Here is a 10,308-nt window from a genome sequence, read left to right on the forward strand (position 1 = left end):
AGTCTGACTCATTCTTGGAGGTCCTCGCCTGTGGTTGGCTCCAGCTGTAATTAAAGCCATTCACAGGGCTTGTTTATGTGTTATGCAGGACAATTGTTGGATTCGGTTGAAAAAGTAGATAAGGATATTGGAGAATATTTATCACTGGAATGAGTGATTTAGTCCAAACTATCACGATGAAAGATTTGGACAGAACTTGGGCTCTGAGCCAATACATGGCTGCCATATCCCACCTGGCGCGAGGCCGGTTCAGGGCCGTGTGAAGTACCTACCTGCTGTGCCTTGGTCTCCTCAGCAGTGAAATGAGTGCTACCAGACCTGCCTTAGAGTCATCGGGAGGATCAGATGAGCTATTACACGTAAACCTTGAGACTGGGACTTGCAGCGTGCGGTGAGCGTGTGGCCATTGTTAACTCACACCTCCTCTACCGTTCCCATTAGTCCAGTTTGACAGGTAAGGAAGCTGAGGCCTCTGACCAGCCAAGGTGCAGTTAGAATCCAGATCTGGCTCGTTCCTAAATCCAAACTTTCTCTACTCTTCTGATTGAATTCTTATAAGTATTGTTCATCTAGCTTAGAGATCCTAATAAAAAGTGTCCTAGAAAAAGTAAGTTAGGGGCTTCCCTGGTGGCGCAGTGATTAAGAATCTGCCTGCCAATGCAGGGGACACGGGTTTGATCCCTGGTCTGGGAAGATCCCACATGCCGCGGAGGAACTAAGCCTGTGCGCCACAACTACTGAGCCTGTGCTCTAAAGCCTGCGAGCCACAACTACTGAGCCAGGATGCCACAACTACTGAAGCCTGTGTGCCTAGAGCCCGAGCTCCACAACAAGAGAAGCCACCCCAATGAGAAGCCCGTGCACTGCAATGACGAGGAGCCCCTGCTCACCACAACTAGAGAAAGCCTGCACACAACAACAAAGACTCAATGCAGCCATAAATAAATAAATAAGTATTTTTTTAAAAAACGAAAACAAAAAAGGATAAATTAGCTGATAGCTATTGGGGATGATTTTATTGGCCTGTCCATAGATGGATTTCCTAATGCATGATGGAGAAACATGAAGGTAGGATGAGAATCTTTTTCTATAATCATAATTAAGGTATAATATTCGACATTCAACTTTTCCCTCCTCTGTAGCGGACAGGAACCCACTGGAGTCTTTGCTGGGGACTGTGGAACACCAATTTGGTGCTCAAGGGGTAAGTCGAAGTGTGAGCTTCCAGCACAGTTTAACAGGAGATGACTTTTCTCTGCTTGTGGTGGCATTTACTGAATCCTGAGCAGACCACTTGATTTGAACAGGCTAAAAAGTACTCCCCATCTGGAATCTGAGATATTCTTTTGGAAGAGAATAAGATGAGTGAGTCTTTGAAAATAAAGATTTTAGAGGCAGGTAGTGATTATAGAAATCAGGTGCTTTCTCCCCTGTTTTAAACTAGGCCCTCTCTGTAAAATGGAACTGAAAAAAGGATTCAGGACTTTATATTTTAATAGAGCACCTGAACAAACACTTTCTTTCTCAGTCCTCACAATAACCATATGAAATTGCTGCCGTGGAGGTCACTGCGGGTCAGAAAAATGAAATTACCTTTCCAGCGTCCCAGGCTAAAGAAGGACAGAGCTGGAACCTGAACTCCAAATCTTCCAGATCCCATGTGCTTTCAGATATGTCTGTCTGTCTCTCTTTTTCCTTTCTATAATCAGGAGATAAAAGGAGAGTGGAGAAATGATTTGAAATGGAGAAATCCATTAGACTTGGTCATGTAGTTTGGTAATCTGTTTGTCAATTTTCTTGTTCTGTGCAGTTAACTTAATAAAAAAAAGTTAATGACTAGAACTTCCTGCTCTGTAGCTGGTTAACATGTCCACCTCAGAGGCTAGGTGCCCTAGGCCTCCACTTGTCAGCATCATTTGGCATTTCTGACTCCCCTGAGTTCTGGCTCGGCAGGACCTCACCACAGAGTGTGCCACCGCCAACAACCCCACAGCCATCACGCCTGATGAGTACTTCAACGAAGAGTTTGATCTGAAGGACAGAGACATCGGAAGGCCGAAAGAGCTGACGATTAGAACACAAAAGTAAGAGAGACTCAGCAGCCGTTGTCAACGGATTCTTGATTGTTTCAGAAGTCGTGCTGTTTTCTAGTGTCATGTTCGGTCCTTCCTCTGTTCCCTTCCTTTAAAAATAATTTCAAATTACTGGAACTTCCCTGGCGGTCCTGTGGTTAAGACCCTTCCACTGCAGGGGGCACAGGTTTGATCCCTGGTCTGGGAACTAAGGTCCTACATCCTGCCAAAAAAAAAAAAAACCCAAAATAACAAAAATTACTTTATCTGATGAAAGGTAACAGTAGATTGCCCATCTTATTATTCGACCTTCTCCAAATAGAATATAGATTGGATATAAGAATTCCTTATTTATTTTTTTTAACTGTCAGCAAGCTTCAGCTGATCAAATGAAATGGTTTCCACCAGCTACCAATTCTTCCTGCTTGCTATCGATTAAGGCTGTAGCGCAGGTCATTTCCCCTGCTTGCCCGATTACAGGGTGATGCGAGTTCTTTGTGGCTCTAATCCCTTCCCAGCTCAGACGTAGGGGAGGTAAGATGACTGGGAAGGCTGGGGCGTGGGGCATAAGGAAGCTGACGTTGTCTAGCCTACTGCGTAGAAGTAACGCAGTCTCCCTATCTGAGGGAGATGGCCTCAGTCTTTTCTCATCCAATCCGGCAGGTTTAAAGCAATGCTGTGGATGTGTGAGGAGTTTCCTCTGTCTCTCGTGGAGCAGGTCATCCCCATCATTGACCTGATGGCCCGAACTAGCGCGCATTTTGCCCGACTGAGAGACTTCATCAAACTGGAATTCCCACCTGGATTTCCTGTCAAAATAGGTACCGTTCAATAAACCACAGGAGTGCCCATAGGTTCTGCCCGTTTTTGCGGGAGACAGAGTGTGCTTCAGGGAATTGGAGCATCTGAGGCAAAAGAAGCAGACAGTAGAGTTAACGGAGGAGGGCAGAGTTATCCTCTAGTTTAATTTGGTTTAAAGAAGTGTCATGATTCTTAGTTCATTTTGCATATTAACACTAGGAGATCCCTCCCCAGCCATCAGTTCTATTTACAGATGGTGCTGACATGAAAAAGGCATAAAAACGTGACACATTCATTGTTTTAATATGAAACCTTACTTAAGTGAAACTTCAAATTAAACTTATTATTTGAGGAAGACAATTGACACTAAGATCCTTTGATACATTAATATGTTTCTGGGCTTGAATTAGTCTGCGTGATACCACATATAATACATACTACTTGTGAGGAATTTACATTTTGGATAGTTGTATCCTGGCTCCTGTATCCTGTATCCACTTGAATCCTGGCTCGATCACTTACTGTGATCTAGGAGAAGTCGCTTAACCTCTCTGAATCTCAGTTTTCCCATCTGTATATTGGCAAGGGTTGTTATGATGATTAAATGAAATCATACTTATAAAAAGTACTTGGCATGGTACCAGCATAGTAAGCGCTCAGTAAATGCTGGCTGTTATTCTTCTCAGTAAAGTTTATTTATAAAAGCTTTTATTTTATTAGAAATTCCCTTGTTTCATGTCTTAAATGCACGGATTACATTTGGAAATGTTAATGGCTGTAGCACTGCTGAAGAAACTGTATCTCAAAATGTGGAAGGGACCCCATCTGATTCAGGTAAAAAAAAAAGTTGGATTATGTGATTAAAAAAAACTCATACATTTAGTCATTATAGTAATTATTCAGTTTGAAATTAGAGTATCTTATGAGTAGATCTCTGTCTTGAATGAAAGAAAATTTTAGATTTAGTTTCAATTAAGTGAAAAATAGTTTGCAGAATATGTATGACCCCACTCAAATTAAAAAGACAGCCTGTTCTTAAAAAACAACTTTATTGAGGTGTAACGTGTATGTAATAAAATACTCCCATTTTAAATGTAACGGTTCAATGCCTTTTGGCAAATGTATACGCCCACGTAACCCCTACCACAGGCAAGATACAGAACATTTCCATCACCCCCCAAAATTTCCTCAGGCTCCTTTGCCATCAATCCAATTCAGATTTTGGATGCTATTGTAAATGGACTTATTTCTTAATTTTATTTTCCAGTTACTCATTGCTAGTATATCAAAATGTAATTGAATTTTTTTTTTTAATTTTTATTGTGGTAAAATAGTGTTCTGTGTCTTAGGCCAGTTGAGGGATATACAGGCCTTTGTTTTATTATTATCATTTTTATTTTAAGTTACAGATATCTTACATCTTCTTTCACATATTTACTATATTTCATAATGAAAAAAGAAAAAAAACCACATTGGTGTGATTGTGTGATATATACACATCACATTCCTCAAAGGACCCACAAGTAAACACTGGTTACCTCTGGAATTTGGAAATAGGAGACAGGGTGTAGGGAGAGAGATCTTCACTTTTCATTTTACAGTCTTCTGTATTTTTTTTGTGTGACTATGCATTTTATTACTAAAAAAAAGTGAAGGCAAAAAGAAAAAAACAGTATTCCAGTACTTTTCTCTGTCAAGATTATTCTTCCTTGAAATCTCTCTTACATAGTAGCCAACCTTGATTTTAATCATTTTAATTTTTTCATTTTTTTAATTAAAAAAAAGTTTTATAAAAAGTTGAAGTGGAAATTAATTTTACTAACTCAGGCACTGTACTGTCACCTTTTGTGTTTCAGCTTCCACTCTCACAAACTTTGAGGTTGATCAATCTGTGTTTGAAATTCCTGAATCTTACCACGTTCAAGACAACGGCAGAAATGTGTATTTGCAGGATGAAGATTACGAGATAATGCAGTTTGCCATCCAGCAGAGCTTACTGGAGTCCAGAAGAAGCCAGGTGCATTTATCAGAATAAATGGTGGGGCTTGGAAGCTTGTCCTCAGTTTGGCCTCAGTCTTTGGCTAACCTGACAGACTTACTCTAAATGACAAGTTTGGCATATTCATGGTATTTACATGGGTTATTTTATATTTTATGTACCTGGTCTTTTATAAAAGCTTATGAGACCATCTGCATAGCCCCAGTCAGCATCATTCACAGGATAGAGCCTGACAGACTTGTCTTTTCCTTATACTCACTGATGTAGCTAATAATCTTCTATCTTTCGGAGCGTGCTATATAACTTCTCAGTGGTGAAACAGTAAATTCTTGCTAGTTTACGCCATCATATTTTCCCTAGAATGTTATCTGTGTGTCAGTAGTCTCATACAAAGGTATGTGGATTTTAATCCCAACTTCCTCCCCAATGAAGACCAGTCATTGCGTTGTGGTTGCTCAATAAGAGTGTGATGAAAAGGATGGTTGATTCATTGTTAAAATTGTTTTTCACTCAGATGTTTCATTCTGTGGTAAGGGGCATAATCCCAGACTCTTGAGCACTAAGGAGAGAACAGACCAGCCTGAGAACAGTTGCCTCTTGTCTTCCTATGTGGTTCTTCCTCAAGGCCTCACCTTCCTGGGACCATCCAGGGCTTGAGGATAGTAACTCCTCCGTCCCCTCCCTCTGTGGCTTCCTGCTCTACTAGAGTGGGATCTGCTTCTCCCTCCACTGCCCTTTGGTGTGGTCCTGGGCTCCTGTTGTCCATTTGTTTGTTCATTGGTTTCTTCTGTCCTTCCATCGTTCATTCGGCAGATGTTTGCACAGTGCCTGCTTTGTGCCAGACTCTGTGCCAGGTGCTGGGAGTTCTTTGATGAAGCAGCCCCAGCGCCTGCCGTCATGGGGCCGCTAAGCTTTGAGAATGGTACCCACACTCCAGTGTCCCCCCAGCTGCGGTTTTTGGCATCCTGGTTTTCTCTGAAGTCTCAGCTTGGGTAACATGAGCCCCGCCTCCCATGGACCCGTTCTTAGAGCCGTTCTGTTTTCTGAGGCTGCTGGGCCAAGGGCCAGACCCCAGGGCTGGCATGTTCCCCTTGAGAGAGGCTTCCCTGTCCTAGCCATCACTGTCAATCCAGTATGCGTTTCCTTTTCCTGTTATAAGTGAGCTTATTTTTTCCCCCAATAGCTACTTAAACCTTGTCGGCCATAAATTTTGAGAAGAGGAGTAGCCAAAGACGACAAATAATGAGTTATGTATTCCAGTCTTGCTCTAGAAGAATTAGCTGCTTTGTTCATTGAAACTTGGCCTGAGGTTGAGTTGTTTTTAATAGATTGACAGCTACCACCTTCTCATACTTGGTATCAAATCAAGCAAGGTAGTGGACCATATACTATCTGACATTTGGGTGTCATTTTAGAGATAACCCCCGTCTCTATTAATTTTTCACACAGCTTTGTGGATAATGGACTTGTAAATATTCTTAATCTTGTTCTTGCTGCTTTCCTTTTGTTATCAGTACAACAGTTTATTCCTTCTAAGGGGTATTCGTGTCTGTCACATGTCTTTCCTAGGAGCTTTCAGGACCAGCTTCTAGTGGAGGGACTGGCCAGGCACATACCTGTGACACCCAGGATGAGAGGTGACTGAAGTGACTCTTGATGATTGACCCGAGGTTGGCACAGGCGCTTAGGACACTCGGCAGTGGGCCTGGCAAGAGAGACTTGATACAATGTCAGCTCTCTTGCTTCCTCTTGGGGCAGTTCCTCATAAAAGGAGCTCTGAACTCTCGGGGGCTGAGCTTCCAGGAACTGGTGATAGAATTGCTGACCAGTTCACTAACCATTGCCGTGGGCAGAAAGGCACCCAGTAAATGTTTTCTGATCGGTCTGATCTTCTGCGAAGAACGTATGATCACAGAGGGTCTAGGTGCCGTCAGTGGGAAGTTTATACAATGTTAAGGATGGTGCCACTTTGGGGAAGGGCTACAGAGATGATTATTATTATTATTATTATTTTGGCTGCACCACGTGGCTTGTGGGATCTTACTTCCCAGACCAAGGATCGAACCTGTGCCCTCAGCAATGAAAGCTTGGAGTCCTAACCACTGGACCGCCAGGGAATTCCCAGATTATCCATTTTAAAAGGGGTTAAACTGGAAAGATTCATTTTACAAAGCATTTTCCTGTAGTCTGGGCACATATGAAAACCTGTTGAAGCTGGGTTTTGCTTTAAAATAGATCCAGGTTCAATTCCTAGCCCCATCACTTAGTGGCTGGGTGATCTCGGGCAGGTATGTACCTGCATCCAGCACCTGCACCCCCAGAGTTACATGGGATCGATGGCATCATGTACAAGAGGGGACAGGAAGCGCCGGGCTCGGCGCACACTGGGTCCGCAGTTAAGAAATATGGCTGCTGCTGCTGCTGCCACGATGACGATGTTAAAAGTTTCTCTGCCCCATGTCATTCTCACGCAGGGCTGTCCAGGAGAGCCTCCCCTCCGACTCTGAAGGCCTGTGCCCCGGCGCCTCCCGTGAGACCAGCCGTTTTGACAGCGACCTGCAGCTGGCCATGGAGCTCTCCGCCAAAGAGCTGGAGGAGCACGAGCTGCGGCTGCGGGAGGAGGAGGCGGAGCTGCAGCAGGTCTTACAGCTGTCGCTCACGGAGAAGTAGTCCTTCCTGCCTCCCACCCAGAGGCTCTGTCCGCACGCGGGCCCAGGGACTGCGCCTCACACGATGCAGCATCGGACCCTGCTTTCCACAGAGGTGCGGGGCCAGGGCCCCCCGGGGCCACCCGCGACGCTCCCCGGTGAACGGGCTGGCGGCCAGCGGCCCCATCTCCAGGCTTGAGGGGAGGAGAGCGTCCTCACTTTCCATAGCTGTACTGGCTTGCAGGTCACGTTTTTACTACCAGCTTTAGATAAAAACCCAATCCCCAATCCCACCCCGCAGGTTTGTACATTAATTTTTATCAAGGAGTGATAACAAAACAAGTTCTTGCGGAGTCAGGGTGCTTTTATATACGAGAGCAGCAGCCTTTGCAGGGTGTGGTGTATGAGAACTTGGGAGACACTTCTGTACAGTTCACCAAAGAAATGGATCATTTGTGCCCTTCTGCTTTTCTATTTTTACCTTTCTACAGGGTTTCTAGGGCACTGTCACTGTTCTACTCCGTCTCCACCTTATTCCACTCCTTCCACACCCAGCTAGAGAGGAGATAAAGTACAGGATCTATTTTACTTTAGGGTTAACTATTTGCATCAGATGCCAACAGATGTTGCCTTAGCCTTAAAAATTACTAATGGTTTCAAACCACCTCACTCCACTTTGAGGGATCTGATTTGAATTTGTAAAGGCAGTTCCTTTGAGAGCAGGATCCTCCAGGCTAAATCCAAGGCAGCTAATCCTGGCCCTGGAGGAGCCGCTAGTAGAGCCCGAGGCTTGTTACTGAAGTGGGCAGGCTGACCAAAGGATCACCAAACCAGGGGTGTGTTCCAGGCCGCCTCTGGTGAAGGGTCTCCATGCAGAGGCCTAGGAAGACCTCACTACGTGCCCTGGGCGCACCTGAGAGGAAGGGGTGGGCTTGAAACTAGAAAGGGAGCTACAAACGGAACTCAGTGGCTCTGTATTCAAAAGGGAAAATGATGATTCTACGTTACTTTTTAGAGTTCAAATCAACATCTTTCTGGATGAATATATTTTTTAACAGAATCTTTTTATTATTTTTAAAAGATACAAAAACGACTACTCCCATCAGTAGCAATACAAGGTTATACATTTTAACCAGATTTTCTCAGGCCTTTTTTGGATACCCTTAGTAGTTAACTATTTTGTCTAACCCTTCTGTAAATAACCACCGCACAACATAGAGAACCTGGGGAATACGGCCGAGGGCACCCTCACTCCAGCCCGGCCCATGGATTCATTCCTACAGGCTGCACTGAAATCACCTAGTAACAATATCCTCCTCCTCTGTTTTGCGTCCATTTCCTGTCTGTCGCGCTGCTTTGGGGACGGGAAGGGAAACAGGAACTACCGTTCCATTTAACGGCTGTATATACAGTTAGCGTTGCCAATGAAACGTTCCCAAAGAATTGTGCTTTTGATTGCATATGACCATCTGCCTTTCTTTTCATGGTCTGACCAAAATTCCTTCTCTGCACACGAGGCCAGTATATGCAGCATCATGTTTGTTTCAGACACACAGTTAGCATTTTGTTTACTTGGCGTTTACCTTGAGCCAAGATACGTCTTGGGAATGGCTGCAGTTAGGCCCCATCGTTTACTCACTAAGGTGAACAGAGGTAATCTCTGTTTGCATTCCATTGTTCTGCTTCCCCATGTCTTTGACTTTCTCCCCAGGAGGTCAGTTAACAAGGGACTGAACTTTGTGTCACTGTCACAGCAGTTTTCGATATGTGTTCACTCTTAAAATACAAATAAAGACTGCTTCCTTAGAGGGTGCTCGTACAATATTCTAGACAGCCTATGAGTCTTTTTTTCTCTTCACATTTTTCTAGTCCCTTCCTGTTATGTATGTTACTGGAACATTAGAATTCCTCCCAGTCCTCGCTCGTGCGTGACAAAGGTGGCACAGTCCTCTCAGCGTCCTGCCCAAGTCACACGGTCCACACGCCCGCACGCTAGTCCTTTCAAATGGAAACTCCAAAGCCAGCATTGGGCCGCTCTGAGTACCTCTGCAGCCCTGGAGAGGGACTGTCTCTTGTGGAGTGCTGGAAGCCAAGCCAACATTAGATCTCTCTAATCTCAGTAAATCTGCTGTCTCCTTTCTTGGAAGTTCAGGTGATGATTCAGCCTCCTGGACTTGCCGTACACCTGAATATGTTGGTAATAAAACAAAAAAGGCAGTGACCAGTAAAAAATGTTTGGGTTCCGGAAATGAGGCCTTGGTATTTCCAGAAGTTGTGAAGGATCTGTTTTGCTTTTTGGGGTGGGGTGGGGTGGGTGGGAAGTAAGCAATATTTTGAGCATTGTGAAAACTGTTACTCTTCTTAGGTCAAGACAAGCCATACCTATGACTTATTTCATTAAACTAATAGTTTCTAACTTTATCTTCAGGGTTTATTAAAGCTTGGGTGGACCATTACCAGCAGTAAACTTTCATGGAGCAACTTCCACACATAAGACAGTGCTGGGAATTAAGTACAGTCCTCCCTCACTGTCTGCAGGGGCGTGTTTCCGGGATGCCCCATGGATACCAAAACCCTGTGGAAGCTCAAGTCCCTTATAAAGTGTCATGGTATTTGCATATAACTTACTGTATCCTCCTGAACATTTCAAATCATCTGTAGATCACATACCTGATACAATGTAAATTATATAAATACAATGTAAATGCTAATGTAAATAGTTGCTGGTGTGAGGCAAATTCAAGTTTTGCTTTTCAGAACCTTCTGGAATGTTTTTTTCCCCAAATAT

At 43.9% G+C, this 10,308-nt stretch overlaps 1 protein-coding gene across 4 annotated transcripts in view; it reads left to right on the forward strand.

Moving 5' to 3' along the window:
- Nucleotides 1-9,344, forward strand: part of ANKRD13A (ankyrin repeat domain 13A) — a 38,383-nt gene extending 29,039 nt beyond the window's left edge. For 3 of the 4 annotated variants that reach the window (XM_060170568.1, XM_060170569.1, XM_060170571.1), the window contains 7 exons: nt 1,143-1,204; nt 1,954-2,084; nt 2,736-2,893; nt 3,594-3,707; nt 4,730-4,890; nt 6,442-6,509; nt 7,347-9,344. In XM_060170568.1, coding sequence (XP_060026551.1) covers nt 1,143-1,204; nt 1,954-2,084; nt 2,736-2,893; nt 3,594-3,707; nt 4,730-4,890; nt 6,442-6,509; nt 7,347-7,542 — 890 coding nt within the window. In that variant the 3' untranslated portion in view covers nt 7,543-9,344. The remainder of the gene's footprint in view (nt 1-1,142; nt 1,205-1,953; nt 2,085-2,735; nt 2,894-3,593; nt 3,708-4,729; nt 4,891-6,441; nt 6,510-7,346) is intronic. The other variant, XM_060170570.1, reaches the window with a different exon arrangement.
- The last annotated feature ends 964 nt before the right edge of the window (nt 9,345-10,308 follow it).

Source organism: Lagenorhynchus albirostris, chromosome 14 (assembly GCF_949774975.1).
Source record: "Lagenorhynchus albirostris chromosome 14, mLagAlb1.1, whole genome shotgun sequence".
In the NCBI taxonomy this organism is placed as follows: Eukaryota; Metazoa; Chordata; class Mammalia; order Artiodactyla; family Delphinidae; genus Lagenorhynchus; species Lagenorhynchus albirostris.